The sequence below is a fragment of the Eutrigla gurnardus genome, assembly GCF_963514095.1.
Source record: "Eutrigla gurnardus genome assembly, chromosome: 22".
Taxonomy (NCBI): domain Eukaryota; kingdom Metazoa; phylum Chordata; class Actinopteri; order Perciformes; family Triglidae; genus Eutrigla; species Eutrigla gurnardus.
In genome coordinates, this window is record NC_139933.1 from 8,374,524 (window position 1) to 8,397,591 (window position 23,068).

Consider the following 23,068-nt stretch of genomic DNA (forward strand, 5'->3'; position numbering starts at 1 on the left):
CATGCATGTGACATTTTGATGTTGACAGGGTGAGTAAGGATATATTTTTTTTCATCCAAAAAAAAAGTGACTGCACACAATTTTCAAAGTGCATCAGAACTGGAGCATAAATTGAAAAACATTTAAAATGGATTATTTTATGTTTGGGACTGTTGGTGGAACAAAACAAGCAGTTTTGACATCTCGCCTTGGGCTTCAGGAAACCATTTGTAACACATAATAGCAAACAAACAGTAAGCCGCAGCCCCAATGTGAACCTTTACTTTTTGAAATAGTTTAACCCTTTCATTAACTCGGTCACGTACAAGAATGATTCTTTCACTGACGCTAAAATGAGAGGCTATGGAGGAAAGTTCACCCTTGACTTTTTGGTTGGGATTTTGGGAGTATTCCCATAGAGTTGGGTTTTAAATTATCCGAGAGGTTGCCTGGTTTGACTGACAGCGCTGCAGTGACGCGCATGACCTCCAGCACTTGCTGACGCTGCTGCTTTTGAAGTGGGACCCGAGAGCTGCATGCCACAAAGATTCAGTGTGCGAGAGGTTATCGCTGCGCCAAACGTCGCAAACAAACAAATCATTCCTCTGCAACTCAAGGAAAACAGAAAAACAGATGTTAGAGGAATGTCAACCTGAGCTTTTTCTAAAAAACGAGATATGAGACATTGCAGGACATTCAAGAGAAAGTTAAGACTCATCTCCTTTTATTCCCTGGAAACACCACATATATACACACATACATCCAGAATCCGCATTTTTAAAAACATCTTCATCATAATTTTACAGAATGAAATATTTACAAATGTATATTATAATCACAGTTTGAATATTCCACAAAACAGGGCAGAAAGAATCATCGCGCAGCAGGAGGGGAAAAAAAAAACAAACAAACTTCCATGTCACCTTTTGACACTCGCACATTATGGAACAGCATTCCTTCATATCCACAAACGTGATTCGTCAAATTTGCACAATGCTGCAGCATAGCTATCACAAGGCGGTGGAAACGTGTGATATCTCGGATCAGCCCGATTCTCACAGTCGACGTGCTGTGACCAAAACAGAAGAAGCGCATTAGCATGCCTCGGAGAATTATGAGGAATGAATTAGGAAAATCCCATGCGAGTGATTTGCATAGGTTGTATTCTACTTCTGTCCCAGAAAAAAAAAACAGGCTGGGAAAACAACAAAAACAACTATGGTTTTCACATTAAGATGCATGAAAGCATCCAGATTCATTCCATTGGAAACAATCAACTGGCTTGATAGAGACAGAAACCTAAATGTAAAGTGGTGCAACTGTGAACGTTCTGAGCCTTCTGGAGTTTAAAAGGATACACATTTTCATCAAGGAGAATGAGGAAGTCATCTCCAGCTGTGCCGTCTGTTCGTTTACATGCTGATCGCAAATAAATCAGTTTGGATGAAATAAAAATGACTTCTCAAACCTGGAAACTTTCATCTCTATTCATGTAGCGGGCCGTTTCCACATAGCCTCGGGCTGTATGGGAAGGGGATCAACATGTAACCATTCATGACCCATCTGATTTGGGAAAATAAAAGAGATGGGCGCTTATGTTTTGACAGCTTCCGCAATCGGATCAAATAACGAGCAAAAGGAACTTTTGCATTTTGAATCGAGCTAGTTGGCCTCTCTATAACCTTCATACCGCTACCTACATAAGCTGCAGGTGTCCGTGTCCGTGTGGTTGAGTGTCTGAATGCCAATCGAGTGAACCCCTCTGGATGAAACTAACTTCATAGTCACTCTGGTGGAAGCTTATAAGCCGTGACAGCTGAAGCATGTCCGCAAGGTGTACACAAAAGCTTGAGGGGTTAAAAAAAAAATGCAGCCATGCACACAAGTTGGACACCTAAATATTCACATCAGCAGTCGCATGTTGCACAGACTCAAGCATAAAAACAGACGTGTAAAACAGTATACTGGAGCACAAACAAACAAAAATACAATAAAAATAAAATCAACGTGAGGAACAGCATTGCACTTTGTCCCTGGATATAATTCTGTAGGTTCCACTGGCTTTCCTGAGCTACAGATCTCATGTCCTCCTGATTTTCTTGATTTACTTCAATGGACACTAGAAAAAAAACAAGTGCGATACCCTGAACATTTTTGTCTTTTTGCCCCCCCTCTTACCAGATCATACTGTGCACACGGTGCAAAGAAAGTCTCTACAGGCTATTAGCATCTTGGTGTCCACCGAAACGAGGAATGCTAATGATGCCAACAACAGGGGGAAGCTGAAACAAACAGCTTTAGATGCTCATGTCTGATTAAAGGAGGCGTTGTTGCAAGTTTCTACTCAACACACTGATTAGTGAAGGAAAGGCAAAAATATTCAAGATACTATAGTATTTTAAAATAAAAGCAACGAACAAAAGAATCCGAGAAAGTGTACAAAATAAAAATGGATAACTAGACAAATAAAACTTAAATTTGAAGCCAAGAAAAATGAGAATAAATTAAAAAGAAAGAAAAAAAAAATCACATTCAAAATGGCCAAACTCAAGACCAGCTCTACATTTAAACCGTTCACATGATACTTGTCATAGATTTTCTTCTTCTGCTTGACGTTAGACTCTTCCACGAACATCGCCGCGTGAATGACTGCATGAGACATTGCAAAGACGGGGTGCTTCCTTCAGTCGAGCACCGGATGTCACACAGACGGGTGGGTCCGCTGATAAAGAGGCACCTTGCTTCCCCAGCTGCTGTTAAGTGCTGTGCAGAGCAAAAGTTGATGAACAATGTGCAGGTGGCAGACAAGGTCCCCGACAAGCCGGAGTCGATCTGTTTCTTGGAGTGCTGAGTAGTCAAGCTGAAGGTGCAGCTTTTCAACAATACATTTGGCTTATTGGCAGACGGACGTCAGGAAACAAGCAGAGAGAGAGAGGGAGAGAGAGAGCATGCTGGGCGATCTTCATCTCATTTCGGTTGACTTAAAAAAACAGCTCTGTCAGTGTTTTCATAGGGCGACTTAATTGGCAATCAGCGTTTGTCATTTTTTTTGACTACTTTCCAGGTAGATTTTGCTATACATTCATAATTATGGCATCAATTAGTTTACAAGGCAGTTTGAAGCTTGAAGCAACTGGCCCTGGAAAGTTTTTATCTTGGCGAGGCTCAGCGGAGACGGACGTTAGCCAGAGGAAGATCTGTTGCGTCGGAGGACGTTGTACAATGTGGATGGAATGGCGACAGTTCAAGTAAGTTCAGACACGCTCTCCCGAAACGACCGAGTTCCTCCTCCAAAAAAAAAAAAAAAAAAGCAGCCTGAGGAGCTACTGGCTCTTACAACATTCAATTTGCTCCTTGGTGCGTTAGGGGGGGATGGCTGTATCTGCATATCTTCAATTTTAAGGTCCCTTCAACAAAAAAAAGGTGGATTTGATGTTCCTTCAGTAAAGTTGTGTCACTTCCTCCTTACTCCGTCCTCAGAATCTCTCTGCTGTTTTATGAGCCTCTCGATCTCGCCGCCCAGAGTCTGCAGATTCTCCTGTTAAAGACAGTGAAACACTTTTAGACTCACATATACTGGGGAGAAAGCATATAACAGTGTGTGAGTTTTTAAAAAAGTGATTATATGAATACTACCTATCAAAAATAATAATCAAATAAATAAAAATCGTGATTGACAAATTTCAGGGCACAATGTCGTTCGTGCTGAAGAACACAAACTGCCAGCAATTCTTAAGCAGAATGAAAAATTATCATCACAGAAATGTCAATCAAAGTAAATGTGAAGCCTTAATTTGGCTTTGTTTTGTTTCATTGTCCATGTTGAGTGCTTTTCTATAATTACTTCCTGCCAATCATCTTTCATCTACAGAAAAGAGAAATCACTGACAGGAAATACTCCCACATTACAATTTATTGTCTTATTAAGGTTTTTATGGAGCGTCTTAAAGACTTGTTTTACACGGTATAAAGACAACCACTTGCTATATATGAAGCATATAATGTGCCAACATACACAAATAGAATGAAAAATATGAATAAATATTTAATATATGACTGAAAAAATATGAAATGCATGGCAAACACGCTTTGAGCCTTGTTTACGTGGGTGCAATAGATGATTTTTTTGTTTTCTATTATCTTCATGTTGCTTCACTCTGGGCCTGGTTGGAAGCAGTTTTCGCCCACTGCATGGGGCGTTTGTTTGACACTTTCCAGTGTGTAGAAACAGGGGGGAATAATAAATGGCTTGTATTATATAAAGCATGTACGTAAATGGGTTCTAACTCACAAATGTTATTAATTATTTTTGAAGTAAATACACCAACTGATACAATTATATGCACCTCTTCAGACAGGCTGCTGTTATAATCAGAGAGCCGAGAGGTGGAACCGATTCATTCATTTAACACCGGCGCGTTGGAAGATTGGTTCAGTCGGCCGTATTCAATTCAATTATCAAAAGGCCCTCAGGTGCATAAGCTGGACAAAGCACACATACATAAGGGCTGAATGAGGATGAATACTGTGAAGATGGGCCGAAAGAAGCTAGTAAGGGTCCTTGAACCAGAAAGGAGGAGGGTTGAGGGTTACAGCGGGGGCACAGTTACTTTCTTAGCAATAGCAATAATAACGCAGATTCTGAATGACATGATTTTAGAGACATGTCTTCTCTCTAAAAACTGAGATAGTTGACAGACAACCTGATGAGCACCTACACTGTAATATTACTATTACAGCATTTTATTACCGTCCATCTTCTGTTATTGTTCAAGTTAAGCTGTTACAACATATTGAGTTAATATTTTAACTTTCTTTTGTGCAGGGTGGGCCTCATTTATATCAGGAAAACTGCAAGGTGTGTACATTTTGCTGCCCTTATAGCACAATACTTATGGAGTATGGTGCTGGGGGAGGACTTACCTTCAGGGTAATATTCTTCAGCAGTGTGTCCTCCAACACAGCCTGCAGCTTCCTGTTGATCTCCAGCGACAGGTCCAGGGTCAGCCCACTGTCCGCTGGGTGGGAGGTGTAAAGCGAAGCCATGATGCCGCCCCGCCGGCTCAGATTGGCCTTGTTAAGGTCCGACGCCTCCGACGACAGGGCCCCCGACTCCTCTCTCAGCACATAGCTCTGGATAATTCTGCGGGGAGGAAAAAGGAAAAGAGAGGAGTCAAACTGTGCAAAACGAGGAGAAGCGATGTGAAAGCGGGGCATCGGCTGCAGCCTGTTGAGCAAAGGAAATTGTGAACGTGGGATTTATAGGTGGGAGCGTGGTGAGCTCCTACAGAGCAATCAAACCGTTACCAGCAGCCAAAGCAGCGGACGTCCCTCGAATAGTAATTCTCATGGGGGGGATTCATGTACACGGCAACAAAGTCGGTCACAGTCAGAAAATATTATGATTGTGCCAGTCAGAGAAGGCGAGGTAATGGAAAGGGCAGCATTAGAATGGGCTGCCACACTCATCTACATCTGTGCGAGTGCGTCTTCATGTTCGTAATACATTTTCATCTAAATTATATTATAGTGTGAAGGTTAAACTATGACTGTGTCAAAGAGAGAGGAGAATTCATTAGTTTACAGCTCTGATCCTCCTAATTTTCAAAGTGCAGCCCAGAGAACACCGACAAACAAATGCGGTTTCTATTAAGACGAAAAACAGACCCAGAAAAAGCCACCATTGTGACTGAAAGTCATCCTACATTATCATCCGCTTTTTAATATGCAACCGAAGAGAAGGGAAAGATAGCACAAATCAATATTCAAGATAAAGGAGATTGTTAAGGAAATTGGCGTGTGAAGCTCATTCATGCCAATACTATCATGAGATTGAGGATAACGAGGCATTAAAGATAAATGAAACGCGTGCAGGCCTAGAAGTACAAAGCTCCCATTTGAAACTATATTCTTAATTTCCTCTTTAATACTCGGCAGGTGAAGAGGGTCGGGCGATGCCCTGTAGAAAATGTCAACGTGTAAATCTCTTGAGATGGGCCAGTAATCAATATTTTAAACCGGTTCTCAGCCCAGCTGTTTACCTTCAGCACTGGCCAGAAACATCAATAATATTCAGCCGGATACTGGCATTGGTTTAGTTCAAATGCAGCGTGCGTCTTGAGAGTGACTTTTTGAAGTCAAAGGGACGTTCATGACTGTAAGTGAGAGTCAATAAATGATTTAAACTCTAAAATCTCTCTGTAAATATCAGCATTCTCCATTCTTAGAGGTACTGCCTGACATGGGGAGCTGAAAGACTATTAGAGGTTAGAAGATAACTGGAATGCAGATTCATTCGAGGTAAACGTTGCCAATTCTATTCTACAACTACCATTACTACTGATGCTTCTACTACTACTGACCATTACCTACCTCATGAATTAAAACATGAAAATGAAAGGTAAATGGTCCCTCCCCTTTCTTTCTTGCGTAGCTAATTGCGTAGATACACTATATGAAGGTCTAGATCAATAACTGAAATGGATCCAATCCAGACAATTACAGTGACTTAAAGTGGTCTATTTACATGTTAATCGTCAAGATTTTACATGGGATAGTCTTAATTGGAGACGTGAAAAGAATGATCTGCCGTTTAAGTAGTTCAGGGAAGGCGGTTTTTTCACATGTTGTGAAAGCGATCTTGGAAGGGTTGAAAACATGCCTGTGACCTGTGACATCTCAGAACATGCCATGCATTAATAGTGGTGTCCAATACCAAGAGAAAACAGAAGAATTGGGTTGTGCGTAGGACTGTGCATGCAGCAGCAGATGTGAACGCATGTGACATGGGATGAAAATACTACATTTATAAGTATGTATAATAAATGATAAGTCTCCTGTGAATGAGGGAGGATAAAACTCATACTGGTACTCCGTATAGACTTACTTTCACTGTAAAAATAATCCAATCTTTTATTATGTAATTAATGAATGTGTTTTCTGTCTTGGTATTGCAAGTCTTTCACAGAAGTCAGCCTAAGATCTATGCACTACAAAAACAGTGTATGTTACTGTGTATGAATTACAGACTAACAAAGCAAAAGCCACCATCACTAATCATCCCCGCACACACACACATAAAATGAGACTTACCTCTGACTAGACTTGCAAGGGTCCATATTTGGACCCCAGTTCCATCACGACAGTGTTTAGTAAAAACGAAAAAGTGACAGAAATTAAAGATGGCCACACGGTGCGCTGAATGAAATGCACAGGTTGGCTGTGGGGGGAGGATGTGAGCAAGACAATGACTCCTTTTTGAATGTGTGAGTAATATGTCCTTTTGTACCAGCTGAGTACATGCAAGCAATGAGGGCAGCAAGTCAAGTGTGAACGAAGTGCAGGTGGAAATTCTCCGTGCGGTGCAGCTCTCGGACCACACTATGATATAAAGCTCAGTTCTTCAGGTGATCAAACCCTTCGCCCAAAAAGCAGAAAGAGACAATGCAGAGCAAGAAAGCTTGCATGTTTATCTTTATCCTATTCAGAACTAAAAAGGCTAAAAAAATCAATCTAAATGTCAATGTTTGTAAACAAAAGCCAATGCCTTACATATCAACTAAAATCAAATGCATCAAGAAAATCCAAGCCTGACTGTAGTGAGCTAGAAATCCCATATAACCTTGAAAAGATTCATTATGTATATTAAAACACAATCAGCGGGGGTGGAGCTGTAATAGGCCACAACAGAGGGTATATTGCACTGATTTGCAGTTACCGTTGATCGCAACAAAGCAGAACCAAAAGTGCTCTCTAGATAAACATCCATCTACATCTCCCGAATAGAAGGCCACCTCCTGTTCTGATCTGGTTTATATTAGCATCACTTTAATTTAAGTTACATGAATGGACGATTTAGACTAAATGGTCTTAACAAGCAGGTGTGAAGGACATTGCCCTTGAAGGATGCTGCTGCTGTTTCTGCAGGTTTTAGCTCATTTGCTCCAAATCACGTATACTGTATGAACATTGCAGCCGATGACACGTGTTTAATATCCTAGCAGCACATGAATATGCCATGGAATCGTAATGGAAAACATACTAAATTCCTGAATGAGGGTTAAAAAAAAAACAGCTTAAAATAATCATGTAGCGATAGAGTTACGAAGTTTGAGAATTTTGCCCGCTCTCTTGAATAATGTAACGATTCTATGTGTTTATGTTGGCTGCCAGTTTTAATTAGTTTCCATGGAATCATTTTTTATTACATCAGTTTCACATGGCCGACAGCTCTAAATACTGCAATATCCATGAGCCTCAGTTAGTAATTGGTACGGCTGTACCGAATGTCTTTTTTTTACATTCAAACCCTCTATTGAGGTTTTGGAATAAAGCTTCGAAGTTGTCCGTCATCGTATTTTTGTATGAAATAAAAATAAAACAATTTTTGTATGGTTGTATAAATGTAATTTATGGTACTGGGAGACCAGCCTGTTAATACAGGTGCTTGCATCCCTTTGTGTATGGCAAGCAAGTGAGCAAACCTTTTTTTGAATACAGTGAAAATGCAGTCAGAGCCAGTCTTAGCTCCAGCAAAACACTTCTAATTAATCCAAAACTGACCCAGAATCCAAATGATAATTGAATGAATCTGCAGATTGCATCATCATTTTCTCAACTGATAATACAAGCTGCTAGCGCTGCACAGAACGGAGTTTTAACCTCTGAAATTGGACGTTTCTTACAGAAATGCATCTTGGAACTTAAACTAATTCACTACTCTGTATTCCTTGGAAAATGATGATTACACATGAGTAATAAATGAGTTCAAAGATGCAAAAACACCATCAAGAATTAGGCTTTCTTCCACAAACTGTCCTTTGTCAGAGACCCACTGTGCTTCCACTTCTACACCTCCGTCTCTATTATTACCTGCTTCAGGGCTTACAGTTAGATCAGCATTCACCAGGCTGTCCTGGAGGGATGGATACAGAAAGGCAAAAAGGACAGATTCACCTCCATTCTGGGTAGTGCAATACCCACCCACCCTGGCCAAGATTTTACAGAGCTAAATTTAGCCAAGCAACCGTGGGATCCGTCCTCAATCGTAACTCTTGAATGTAGGTTGATGCTAATGGATTCAATACAACTGTGTAGCGAAGAAACAAATGTGAAATGGGATGATCCGAGTAGAATCAAGTAGGGATCCCTGAGCATTGTAAATATAAACTGGCAACAAGAGTCAATATGATGCAAAACATTAATTAACCGAAATCATATCCACATCTCATTTTGTCCCAACACTGGTGGACAATCCACTTCACGGCCTAACCTATACACATAGCAATGATGTGACTGAGATAGCTCTAACGTCCTTCACGCCGTCTCTTTCGTTAAGGCGACGGCTATGAATATGGATGGAGCCTCATTAAAAGATTCCATGCTGATGCATTCTCCCCGCTTGACTGTCAATAGCTCTGAGTGAAGTTTGTCATGAATCAGAAATGTGACGCACGAATTATAATCTTAATAAAGAGAGAGAGAGAGAGAGAGAGAGAGAGAGAGAGAGAGAGAGAGAGAGAGAGAGAGAGAGAGAGAGAGAGAGAGAGAGAATCAGAAGGAGGAAGCAGTGTAGGGATGCACCAAGGAGGAGGTATGGTGTGCTGAAATTATCAATGGTAAAGACCATTAAGATCTATTAAATTCAGTATTCCAATTTGTCAATATATGCATCTGCATTACTGACACCAAATGTTAAAAGCTGTGTTCAATGGGTGTAAGAAAAAAAAATAAAGACTGCATTTAGTCATAGTTTTTCCCTTTCAACATCCACAAAGATGCAAGAAAACGGTTCTCGCTCCTGTGCTCCACTGGGTGTCTATTAGTAGTATCACATGGGGTGTTGCTACTTTTAAGGTCACGTAAAATGTGGCTCTACAAGTTTTCCACAGGATGTTTGCAGGGCATCAGTATACCAAGTATTTGGGACTGGAATAGAATCGAATAGAATAGAATAACTAGTGAGTGGTGATGGAGCATTTGGCTTGGAGCATTCTCTTCTCTTTAGTGAACAAGTCTTTTTATATTTGGCTCACTCCTCTTGTGTAATGTAATGGCTGCTGGCTGTGGCTTGTTCTTTGTATCTACAAGTCAAAATACTGACAAAAAACTGTATTATTATGGCACTACTACACAATAAAACTGCTGTCGGGTCTGAAATACTGCAACGAGATTCATCCATCATTATTGTTTGATGGATTGTCACCCACTGCACCAGTAAAACCAGAACACCCTGTGTACTAGACTCAAACTGCTCTCCAAAACAAATCAGCAGTGTGTATTGCAGTAAAAAAAAAAAAAAAATGTCCTTGCCATCTCCGTTACTCTGCTCCCTGTACTTTGGTCCATGCTACTCACTTGGTCTTTTTACGGATCTCCTCCACGAGTTGCTTGATGTGATCCTCCATGAATTCAATTTTTTCCTGTTTGCGAGCCAGAGCCTTTTGCAGACGGACGATACGGTCCACAAGCACGGTCTTGTCGACCTCTGGGAAGCTGTCCACGACCACCACCGAAGGGCCTGACTGGCTCTCTGGTGACCGCTCTTCAACACCGCTGCTCCCGCCATGCCGTGCGTTCAAGGAACCTGGGGAACGGAGGGGAGGGAGATAAAACTGTTTATTGTAGTGACTTTAGTCATGTTTCAACAAGCTGTGAGCTGTTGGATTCTCATAAACAAATACTTTTTTTTTTTAAACAACCTTTTTTGGACGGACATTTATGCAAATAGACAAATATTGTTAAAAAAAAAAGTCTTTCATGATATTACTTCTGCACGTTTAAATACTAACCAAATCCAGGAGCAGTACCTGAGGAACTTGAGCGACTGCCCATACTGCTGACATCCCGGTCGCAGCCTCCATTCTCAACCTGCTCCATTCTCTTACGGGCTGTGAAACAAGACAAAGAAAAGATTTTTCAACTGTCAAACGCAGAGATTGCCACCATGTGTGATAGACAAACACAAATATCATTGGTATTGCCAACTGCTGAATATTACATCAGGGCGTCAGCTGAATTGAACAAATTCTTTATAATATTTTTAAATTTGTACTAGTTTCAAACAGACATGTAGGAAACGTGGGTTTAAAAAATGTCTCACTGAGCAGAAAAAAAGACATTAAGTTCAATCATATCAACAAAAACAAGTGAGCAAATAAAGAAATAACCTAATTGATAATGAAAATTGTCAGACTGCAAAAAGAAAACTGCATATTTAACCTTACACAAAACTGATTAGAGGCTGAAGTCTAGAAAAAAAAAGCAAGATGAACTTCAATCCATGCATTATTGCTTGACTGAGTATTCCTCTCTGAAGGCTTCTACCTGAATAAAGGTGATGAAGACTGTTATAAAAGAAGAGTGCATACTCAGCACACTTTCCATGCATAAATAAAGGCTTAAAATCACTGAACAGCAGTGAGTAACTGTGACTGCAACATGATGAATAATCACAGGCTCTCCTAATAGGAATGTCCTTCTGCCACGTATGTTAAATAAAAGTGAAAGGCGCTAACCTTGTTGCCTTAAAGGGATTGTTCAGGTTTTTTTCAAGTGGGATTGTATGAGGTACTTATCCATATTCAGTGCATCACCTACAGTAGGAGGCGGATCGGCACGCACCCAGTTTGATGAAGCAGACGGGAGTACCAGCTTGAGAGCGAAGCAAGTGTACGCTGAATTTAGATTATTTTCACCACATAAAGCCTTTTTTTTTTAGGTAATTAAATGCTGCTGCCCCCCGTCCACAGCAGTACAGTGCTTTGCCCCCATACTCCTGTGTTTCTTCAAACTGGGGGCGTGCAACCTGCCATTTACTCTAGGTAAACGATTACGACATACAACCCCACTTAAAAAAAACTCAGAACTATCCCTTTATGGTCACTCGCTCACTCTATTAATATTAATCCTAGCATGACAACAATATTAGCTCTCTATACACCTATCTGTACACTCCCATATTTCTAATTCACTTATGACTTCTTCTGACATGGTTTTAGATATTTCAACATAGTGGCCACTTTGGCAGGGCTTTGGCAAATTATACCACGTGTTAGATAACTCGCAAATTTAATACAATCTAATTTACAGTAATTCTTACACATCATCTGCTTTATTGAGAATCAGACACTGGTAACTGTTTAACTAACCTTGAGTCAGTTGTTTTGTCAGGTCTTTGATGTTGGCAGTTTGTTTCCTTCTCTGAGTCACCAGCTCATCCTTCAGCTCCTCAACTCTGGTTTTTAGATGAGCCACCTCTGTCTGCAACGCTGCCTGCTCCTCCTGCAGGCCCTGCACCTCCTGCTGCCTCAGCACCTCTTCCTGTTTCAGCAGCCGTGACTGCAGGATTAACAGAGACGGGAGGGGGAATTAGAGGAATTATGCAATAACAGCAGTAATAGAGCGGCGAGCTTGTGACAATGGCTGCTCAGTGCACTTTCAAACTTGCCCGACCTTGCCATCCAGTAGCCTGTTGGTCTCCTCCAGCTTTGCTTGGAGCTCCGTGAAGCTACCGTTGAGCTGATCCAGCTGAGACTGCAGTGAGTTGCTCTCTGACTGGAGCTGGGCGTTCTTGCTGCTCAGCTTCTCAGTGAAGCCCAGTAACTCAGCTTCCCGCTCTCGGCTGCCTTGTACATCACGCTGGAGGTCAGCCATCTGGTTGGACAGGCCGTCCACTTCCTCGCGAAGAGACGTGACCTCCTGTTTATCACTGAGTGACGAAAGAATTATTGGCTAAGTGTCAATAAAGACAGCAGCTCACATTGAACGTGCATTCACAGTGAACAGTTAGGGATAAAATTATACATAAAAGTTGTACTTATTACACTTAACAAGATGTACTTAAATAAAGATGTACTTAAATAAGACTAAGACTAGATAAACTATTGACTTGAAGGACAGAAATTCTCCATTGTGAATACACAATTTAATTCTTCACTCTCAAATAGGAAAGTTCTTTTGCATCAGCATTCATATGGACCACTGAAGCCAGAAGGCTAGCTGACATGGCCAATGGGAATTTCATTCTGATTTACAAAATAACTGTCACATTATGTGTGGGCTCATTTTTACCAAAGTGAAAGCTACAATCTTCACTGGTTAATTAAGTTGTCTTCAGATAAAAAACCAGTGGCATCAGATCATTTCTTCCTTGCCAATATCTCAAAATGTTTGTTGGAGTGGTGGGGGAAAGAAAAAAGAAAAAAAACTTCCTGCTGCTCAAAATGACAGCCAGGAAAAAGAAATAGAGAAGCTTTTGCATAAATCTATTTGGGTTGGGGCCACCTACTTATGGCACTCTGGCACACACAGACAGCAGCATTTCAATAGGTGGAAAGACTTCAAGTCATCTGCACATGGCCAGAAAGCCACACATCCACCGAGGGACCAGAGTCCCTTCCTGCCCTGCGTGCTATATCCGTCCCTGGCCTATCTTTAAGTCCTGCAATAAGGTACTTGCAAAAAGTAGAACGGGACGAGAACTATATACCAGCCTGCAGTCATCAGAACCAATTATGTTCAGCAGTTTAAGAACTACTCATGATCAGTGTGAGTGTGTGTATTTGTACCGTTGATGCTGCTCCTCGAGTGCAGTGATCTCTTCCAACTTGTCTATCTGGCGCCCGATCTCAGCTTTCTGCCGGTTGATGATCTCCCTGTACTTGTTCAGCTCATCCTCCCAGCGTGGACGCTCGTCCTCCAAACACTTTAACTGCAGAACAACACATCCTTAATCAACCTGTATACCTGCTGTTCCAATGCACACACACGCACACACACAGATGTTCAAGTGCTTATCTGTGTAACAAACCTTGGTACGTAGAGTGATGAGCTCATCCATGCCCTCTTTGTAACTCCTTTTCAGGTCATCCAGCTCTTTGGACTTCACTCTGTGCACCTGCCAGATGCATCAAGGTCTTTATTAGATATCTATCCACTGTACTTTGAGTCTGCTCATAAAAGCAATTTCTCTTTCTAAACCTCTGAACCACAATTGTAAGAGGATACCCAGTTCTTAACAAAGGTTTACCCCCTGCTAAATACGATTGTGATTACTAATATTCAGTTCAATAGTTTTACCCATCAACTTAACCATCACTCACACTGAATTATACACATATATTTTGCCTGAGAAAGAAAAAACAATCTTACAGTAGCATCATTTCATTGCAGATGTGTTTTGCTGGAAATCCAAGTCTGGCATTCATTAACATTATTTTGTTTATGCGGCCATTACACACGCAAAAACAAAGCTTAATCGTCTCATCTTTTGAACGAAGCCATTAATGGTACCGTTATTCCAAGAAGCTATTAGTAGCAGTCTTCATATCCAAGACAACATGCCAGTAAAAGGAGATGGTAGCAAATGTACTTGCTATTTCTTCCATTCCCATCCAAATTTAATGTTAACGCCCACACAGTAATGGAAACCCAACCGTTTTGTTTTGATTGCATTATTTATGACCGAGTTTCATCATAACACATATACAAAAATAAACCCAGACTTGGACTAACATCAGCAGGGCAGATGCTTATCTGCCGCGGTCCTACTTTGTAAAACCTGCCCTAAAAACTGCACACAGTGGTAGACCCACAACACACTGTACAAGATTAATCGGATTACTCTTTTCAGGACCAAAATCTGACAAATATGAAATCAAACTTTTCAGCTAGACATAATACACCATAAATATACACAAGATGTATTGAATGACTTCTAAGGCCTGTTATTTGTGATGGAAATTGTAAGAACATGTAAACACCCTGACTGAATGAACCAGGCCATTGGATTATGGCAAGAATTGGCTGATGTCTTCTAGGTAGTTGTTGTTGCTTCATATTGATTATATTTAGGCCATTTATTTTTAACGTGTGCCCCTCAGAATGAGGCAGAGAGAAAAACAGGCCATTGTGCTTGGATTGAGTGTGCGTATGCATGTGTGTCTGCCTGTATGTTTGTTACTCATACCTACTAAAATCAATCACAAACTGATGAAAACAGCTGAAAATAAAAACATTTACCAGAACAGCTGGCACGAAGACCATCAAGAAAACGCTGAGTAATATTCAGATTTTTCTATTCGCATAGATTCAAATAGAAACATGATTCTCTGACAAGTATGTATACAGTTAGCATATAAATTACTATTGTTTGTGGTTAAGCGGCTTAGCTTCCTGTGTTTGCATGTGTGTGAGCGAGTGTTTGTTTGGACAGTGGTTGGCACCTCTAATTGGTCTGTTTGCTCCTGCTTGTGTTTCTCCAGCTCTACTTTGGTCTCCCTCAGTTTAGCATCCAGCTCGTTGGATTTGATTTCCTCAGATTCCTTGAGGAGAAAGGGGGCGAAAGATAGAAAAACAAGAAGATAATAATTAGGGTGAAAGAGACAATGTAAAGTCAAAGAGGGGCTGATAAAGCACTAGCCTGGAAGGAATGTAAAGCATGGGAAAAAGAAAGCATAATGACAATGTGACACCAAAACATAACTTCCATATTTGCAACAATGAAACCTCGGACGTTTCTAGTCTGATTAACTGTAAGTTACCTTTTTAAATGTGCTGATAATATTTGAAAAATGTTCCCATGTTTTAGGACCTTAACAACATGTCAATATATTTTGAGGTCTTGTTCCATTAAACGCCATCACTGTTGGTTGTGTAGGCTCTGATAATAACACACTGCTGGTGAATACAATAACTCAAACTCATATTTCCTGCAGCTCTCTACTACCATCACAAGGTATAAATGAAAACTGCCAGTCTCCTGAAGCAGAATGAAAGTTGAGTTTCAAGTTTGTATTCTACTAAAAAAAAACACAGTGTCATTGAGTCCATGTATGAGAGAGTACAGTGCGTGACAGCTGATTTTCTTCCACTCACCTCATGTGTCACTGACCAATTTCAAATTTGATTAATTTAATTATTTGACCAATCTGTTCAGCTCATTCAGGGAATAGGCAAAGTGAGTCACACACGTGGGACTCTCTGGCAATCTCTATCCACAGCCGACAAACCCAGACACGGACCATCATTCTCTCACGTATAGAAACATTTTACATTTGCTCACATTATTGGCCATGAGCAAACTAATGCTTACGTGTGATAAATATCACAGACCTGGTATGTTCGGATCATGTCCTTGCAGTTCTTGCGGATCTGTTCAGTTTCTTCTTTGGCCTGGGCCAATTTAGAAGTGGTCTCTCTCAGTTTGTCTTTAGTTTCCTGTATACAGATAAACAAGACAAAACACGCTTTTGTAATTACGACAAAATGGCATTTCAACTTTGTGTTGTATAAAGCCATGCAATGATTTGCAAGAGGGTTCCTGTTTTGTAACTTATCTTCCTGGCAAATGCATATATATTGGGGGCAGACTGTGTGATTTACACAACCACACACACACACACACACAGACCTTACAAACCACCAAAAAGAGAAACATTAGTGACTCAGCTCCTGTGGCCTTGAGCAACCACTGAGCTTTTGCATTTTCATTTGTTCAAAGTTGCGTATTTGCTCGGAGGCAGGTAAACATAAAAGCATTATTTCGTAATAGACATTTTCAAAAATAGCAACAATGTTAATGATGGTTTCCTTGCAGGATCATTACTGTGCCATCTTCACCCCATTTCATTTCCGCCCCTGAATCAAAACACATCTACAGCAATCATGTTACTTTTATGGAGCGGCTGCAGATAAAATGGGGGATGTCATTTGTATGCCTGGAAATACTTAGCGCACATCTTTGACAAACAACAGGCATAGTTTGTGAACTAAATGAAGAAAATCATCATTAGCCAAGAAATTTGAGTATGTTTTTCCAAACCGATATGGGAAATGTATTAACTGTATACTGGAGCTGTAATGACTTTATGTTGTCAACCTTATTTGTGTGTAAATGAGAACATTTTGATATTTGTATTTAGTGGATCATTTGATTCAAATTTGACTGCAGCACATTCACATTCAGACCCACATCCACAATAGCACCAAAATAAGAGGATATTATGAACAAGTAATTAAAGTGTTTTTTCCTAAAGTTTGCCTCCAAAATAGATTTTTTATAGACCACATTAGGGTTGTGAATTTTTTACACATTTTTTGACTGCATTTCTGCTGGAAAAGTGATTTTAAGTAACGGTGAAACACAAAACGTAAAAAGTTAGATTACCTTGTGTGTATCCGCCTCACTCTTTAGTTTGTTCTGGGCCCATTTGACCTTTATCAGATGTGAGTTGATCTCCTCCTTCAACTTTTCCACCTCTCGAGTCAACCTGCCAACCTCACCTTCCTGAGAACACAGAGAGATAGGACATGTACATGGATTACTGGCTAAGCTCATTTTCACTGTTAAGTACAAACTAATGAGTGGGACAGCATTGTGTGCGTCTTTAACGGCAAATTATTCTACATTCGATCAATCAATTTAGCACATAAAGCAATAAGATCAAATGGTCAAGAAACACTTTTGTCAGGAGGTTATCTTTCAAACAAAATGCAAATACTAATAGTAAGCAGATGTGTTATTGAGTCGTTAAGTTCTGATTTAACTGTTTTCACCTTGGCGTCATACAGCTGCTGCAGCCGACCTTTCTCCTGAGCCAGCTGGTTTCCTCTGAGGGCCTGGCGGTCTAGCTCCTTGTTGGATTCCCTCAGCCTCCTCTCCAAACCTTCCTTATCTCGCCTCAGGTCGAGGGCCTCTTTCTCCCCACGCACATATTTCATCACCATGCCCTCCTTCTCTTGGCGTGCCTCGTCGCACTTCTTGTTCACCTGAGAAGTTGTTTATATCGTGAAATAGGTTTGAATTATTTCATACACTTCAGGCACTGAGCTGCTTGTACTGTTGGATAAATATTAAGATCAGGGGAAAACCTTTTAACCATATAATGTGTATAATTACTTTATTGTTCAGTACCAATAAAGTAATGCACCCATCCAATATTTTGCTTACGAGGGCTGAAACCAACGACAATTCATTTTTATTATCAATCTTCCTTTCATTAACTTAATAGCAGGGCAGACACTACAGGTCTCACATCTGTGTATTCATTCCTCACGCACTATTTCTTAGTTGATCAGTTAATAGTTTTATGCTTTATGTGCAATCTTCAATGCATGTTCTAATAAGCGGGACTTTCGGGAGAGCAAATGATTGAGGTAGAAACTGTATACGATTTGTTGCATCCGTGTTTAAAAATACAACTTTATGAAAATGGATAAAGCACTTTTGGGCATCGGGCTCCACAATGTGCTCTTTAAATTACATCCAGTTAAAGAGAGAAATTATCAGTCAGGTGGCAGGGCAATGTTTCAAACCTCAGGGGGTAACAGTTGATTAGGACTGGGTCACCGTCTTAAGGGGAGACTGATATGAGGGAAGGGATAAAAGAGACAACCGAGTGCAAAATGTACCGCATATTGTTCACTGAACGGTGAAATTAAAAATTGTGAAGTGTGACAAAACTGTCAAGAGAAAAGTCCCCTACATGGTTTCAGTCAGGTGTGGAAACTATTGGATGAAAAATGTGCCCTCCTCCACTATTCGCTCAAGAAGAGATTTAATCTGCAATAACATTGGTGTGGAAAGACTCAGCTGCTAGTTTTGTGCAAACATCTTCAAAGATACACAGGATAGAGTGTGTGGCAAAAAGCAATGTACTGTATTTTGGCAAGTTGTTTAGCTTCAGTTTCTTCAGATTAAGTAATAATTTCAATACATTTCTTTATGTACAAGTTGCTCAATAACAGTGATATTGATGCTCCTGGGAGAACCCTGAAATTCTGAATAACTGTAATGTTCTACCATCATCGATAAATGTTGTTGCTAGTTTTCATTGTCATGCCAGACATAAAAATAAGGGTTAGACTGGTGCAAAACTAAGTTGTGTGACCAGCTTATGAAAGACGAAGTTATACCTGTTCAATCCTGTTGGACATCTCCTTCTGCATCTGCTGGAGGGCGGCCTTGGCTGCCCGGTCCTGGTGAATTAGTCTATCCTGGGACTCCTTAAGTTCTTTCAGCAGCTCCTCCACCCTGCTCTCCAACTGGAGAAGGAGTATAAACAGGGTAAACAACTGGTTGGGCAACATGTTAGTCTGGGCCTCACCTGGGCATACCTGCTTCACAGGATGACACCCAACAAAAAAATGTTGGCAAAATACATTTAGAAACACATGAAGAGGTAGGCAGTTTGGTATTGTTCCAGGACTCAAAAATCAAATACGTTTTATCTAAACGTGTGGCAAAAATTAGCTAAAATGAAAACATGATATTTAGGGGGGAAAAAAGAAAAAGCTATCAGAGCATACATCGGGTGCATGTCGTAAAAATGCCTCCTACACCTTTGTGCTTACACAATGCTTAAACAAACGCTGTAACCAAGAAAGCAGGAATCAATTATTGTTCCTTCTATGGCAACAGCCATGCTAGACCAGATCCAATGAATAGAGAAGTACTTATAATTCTGCGTGCTAGGTTGATAATTAGCTTTTGTATGTGTCCTTTGTAGGACACATACAAAAAAGACATAAGACATTTAAAAACACCCAGATGGAGCTGGTCGAGAGCAATAAAGGTTGCTGTGGAGCAACTTTTTCCACTTCTTGGAACAAAGCATGACAGTGCAACAATGAAACTAATGCAAACATTGCAGGAGCAATAAGGGAAATAGGCTTCCATTGTTTTAAAAAAAAAACATATTAAAAATATCTTGGAGACATGCAGGACAAATACTGTCCATTATTGTTATTTTAGAATATGCTTGTTTTGGACCAAGGGATAGAAGCAGAACACATTGTGTTTGTGCTAGAAAAAAAGTCAGTGCCATATGACCATGAACAATGTGAGTAGACCATAAAGAATGAAATTAACCTTTTTAATGTTGGCCATATGCTGCTTTTCTGTCTCTGTCCTCTTTTTCAGCTCTTCCTTCATGTTGTCCTTCTCTGAACAGATACCCAGGATCAGCTCCTGATGCCTCTTGTTCTCCTCAAGCAGCCTATGTACACAAAAGCACCGCACACAATTAAGGCCAGAAGACAGAGAGCAGGATAGGAAAATAGGTGGGTCATTCTCAGTCTTTTAACAAAAACTCCACAAACAATAACACTACACTACTGGTTTAAATAATTATTTTTGTGTATTCTTAATCAAGCCAGATTGAATACAACTAAGGAGGACGAATAAACAACAGCAATTACAAAGTAGGTTAATCTCTTGCTAGACTGACCAATTACAATGGAAGTACAAATAGCAGTTTTGAATGATGTGATGAAGGTGGCCTAGTACATCATCAGATACTTTAGCTGGCAGAACCAGTGACATGGATTAATCTAACAACTGACACCACAGTGCATCCATTTTAACTGATGAAATAGCAGTTTACCTCTGAATAGATTTCTCCTGCTGTGCATACTTGAATTGCACACACTTCTCCAAGACCACCATGCAGTCCTCTTGGTCCGTAGGGAGTCCATTGACGGGTGGGCTCCCTTTCCTTTCGCCTCCACTTTCCACCTGAGGCAGCTGACAAGCCAACAACTCTGACTCTAGCTCATCCAGCAAAGACTCCTGCGATAGCGAGCGCTGGATCTGGGAGATAAGCTTTCGGCTGCAATCAGTGTCATATGGACTTGACAGGGAATGTAAGGGGGCTGAGGTGTTGGCACTGGTTTGGGGGCTGGAAGCAAGGGAGGAGCTCACAGTGTCGGACGTGGGGGTAGAAGGGCCATTACAGAACCCAGAGGTGGTTGTCGAATTGGTAGGGGAGTTTTTGGAAGCACTTTGGACGGAAGATGATGATGATGATGGACTCTCAGCTGAACCACTATCATCAACAGCCGGAGGCTCTGTTGAACAAGTTATAACCAAGACTGACGGCTGCTCAATGCTGTCTGGAGTGGTGGCTTGAAAATCCTTCACTCCATTAAAAGTCGAGACGTTTTCTTCTGTTCCTTCAACAACAGAAGGAGAGCTTTCGACCACATCATCCAAAGTGGTGACTGGGGCTACCAAAGCTCCACCAGCATCATCTGAAAGTGAAGGTACCTCGCCTTTCATTGAAACTGTACTGTTATCACAGTTGGCATCCAGCTCAATCCCCTCTACATGTTCTTGACTGCATGGTTCAGCTTCAGACTGTGTCTTTATGTCTGTTGTAGTATTGATTAATTCACTGTCACGCTCTGCTTCATCTTTTGCCTTACTGAACTTTTCTGCTACATCTGCACTCTTCTGAGATATTTGTTCCTCCTCTGTTATGCTAGATGTGCTGTTGTGAGGCTGATCCACCGGTTGCACCCCCTCTGACACGGATTCAACCTCTGATCCTTCCATCATGTGTGTATCTGACGCAGGACCAGGCTGTTCCATGGTCCCTCTCTGGTTCAAATCTGGCAGAAACATAAGGAGAATAGACACAGGGAGATGGAGAGGGAGAATGAGAATGAAAATCATAAATCAATTGACAACCCTGTGCTTTTAACATGGTGTGTCTTTCTGGTCATCAAGTACAATCTTATCCTTGAGATGTTGAACCTGTTTACATGTTGTCGAAAAAAGGATCACATAAATCAAAGACATACCAAACAAAGTCACACTAAGAGGTGTGGTCCTGTCAACAACTGTCAAGCGGTTATACTGGCAGGCGTGTGCCGTAGAACGTTTAACAACGCTGCACATATCTTTAGAATATATCACCGATCTATTCAGAAGGCAAGGTTAAACACTCCTGGGTGGATCTGACAATTATGCAAAAGGGCTGTACAATGTTTTAATTTTATAATACACCCGTGTCTAATATCAATCCACAAAATACAGCTTTCTGAGCTGTTGTATTTGAAAGATGATATATTACACCATGTTTCCTTAACCAAAATTCCCCCAGCACAACATGCCTCTTCAAATACCATCTTATCCGTAGTCATTACAGATGTCCTACTTCTGCCATGTTTCACAATTGGGGATCGTATTTCTTTTACTTATAATAACACAAGGAAGCATCGTGTTGACCATCATACCATTGTGATAAATGGATCTTATGCACATTAACGCCAGCTTACGTGAAGATAAGGCGTTGATGCGCTCGCGACAGGTGTCGTGCCAGAACACTGTCAAAAGTAGTTAATGCAATGTCAGTAACGTTAGCCAGTTTTGTTCAACGGCACCCTTTAGGTGTCCATGCATCGGGTTGGTTACAGCGTATTTAGCAAGGAGAAAGCCGATGTGCCATTAACGTCACTGCCGTTTTATTAACACTTCGGTTCATTGAATGCTGACTTTATCTTGCTAGCAGCTTAGCTAACCACGGCAGTGCATTGCGATAAAAAAAAAACGTTAACGTCAGCTAACCCGAACACATAGCTAACCGAAAGTGTGTGGTTCAGATATATTTATGCATAACTGCTGACTGGCATGTTGTACTGAGCCACTTCTTACTTTAGCCAGCTAAGCTAACCTTGATAAGAGAGGCGTTAGCTAGCCATTGCAGCTAGCGTAGCTAACGCTAGCATCAAATATAAATGACAAATAAACCTTGATAAACATCGTTGTATTTTCACCCACCGAGTCCCAAAGCCCCATGGTGCAGGTCGATGCGGAGAGAGCCGGTATAAGAGTAAACTTCGGGGTTTCTGCCTTAACAGCTGACAGTCCTAACAAGTCACTTTGATATGACACATCAACAAATATGGCCACTGCGGGAGAAACGATGAGGCGATGTAAACCAATGAAAGCCCAGTTAGAAATGACGTCAGTCCTACGTCGACACAGCGACAGGAACACCTCCGCCTTATTTTTTCTTCTTCAGAAAATGTCATATTTGAGAAAATAACAAGAACACACTCCAATAAAACACATTAAATGCTACAAATTTCTCTGTATGACATTCAAATTAATTGCAGACCATAAATAAGCACTGATACTTTATTAGTAAACTGAGTATGTTTGAAATTGATACGAATACAGAAACTAAACTCCTAACTTTACAATGTTGAATATGCATTATGTTATACCATTTTGTTGTACCATTTTGTTGCAATATGCCTGTTATGACAGTGATTGCTGAATTTGGACTTTTGAAAACCATAGACC

The 23,068-nt window shown here is 40.7% G+C and overlaps 1 protein-coding gene across 2 annotated transcripts; it reads right to left on the minus strand.

Moving 5' to 3' along the window:
* Positions 1-669: 669 nt before the first annotated feature.
* Positions 670-22,678, minus strand: ccdc186 (coiled-coil domain-containing protein 186). 2 transcript variants are annotated; one of them, XM_084001876.1, is made up of 16 exons: positions 22,541-22,678; positions 20,364-21,369; positions 19,850-19,976; positions 18,895-19,023; positions 17,536-17,748; positions 17,147-17,266; positions 16,093-16,197; positions 15,204-15,302; positions 13,790-13,876; positions 13,548-13,690; positions 12,433-12,688; positions 12,129-12,318; positions 10,788-10,868; positions 10,336-10,564; positions 4,903-5,122; positions 670-3,517 (listed from the first exon to the last, which is right to left on the minus strand). In XM_084001876.1, the coding sequence occupies exons 2-16, from the start codon at positions 21,347-21,349 to the stop codon at positions 3,434-3,436; spliced, it is 3,069 nt and encodes a 1,022-aa protein (XP_083858002.1). In that variant the 5' UTR covers positions 21,350-21,369; positions 22,541-22,678; the 3' UTR covers positions 670-3,433. The 2 variants fall into 2 exon arrangements, with proteins under 2 accessions (XP_083858002.1, XP_083858001.1); XM_084001875.1 differs by having other exon boundaries at positions 10,770-10,868.
* Between the last annotated feature and the right edge of the window lie 390 nt (positions 22,679-23,068).

Excerpts from the sequence above, each read along its gene's own strand:
- ccdc186 (XM_084001875.1), bottom strand. The coding sequence starts at position 21,349 with ATGGAACAGCCTGGTCCTGCGTCAGATACACACATGATGGAAGGATCA. Across the intron at positions 19,024-19,849 it reads ATATGGCCAACATTAAAAAG|TTGGAGAGCAGGGTGGAGGA; the intron begins GTTAATTTCATT and ends CTCCTTCTCCAG. Across the intron at positions 17,267-17,535 it reads AGCAGCTGTATGACGCCAAG|GAAGGTGAGGTTGGCAGGTT; the intron begins GTGAAAACAGTT and ends CTGTGTTCTCAG.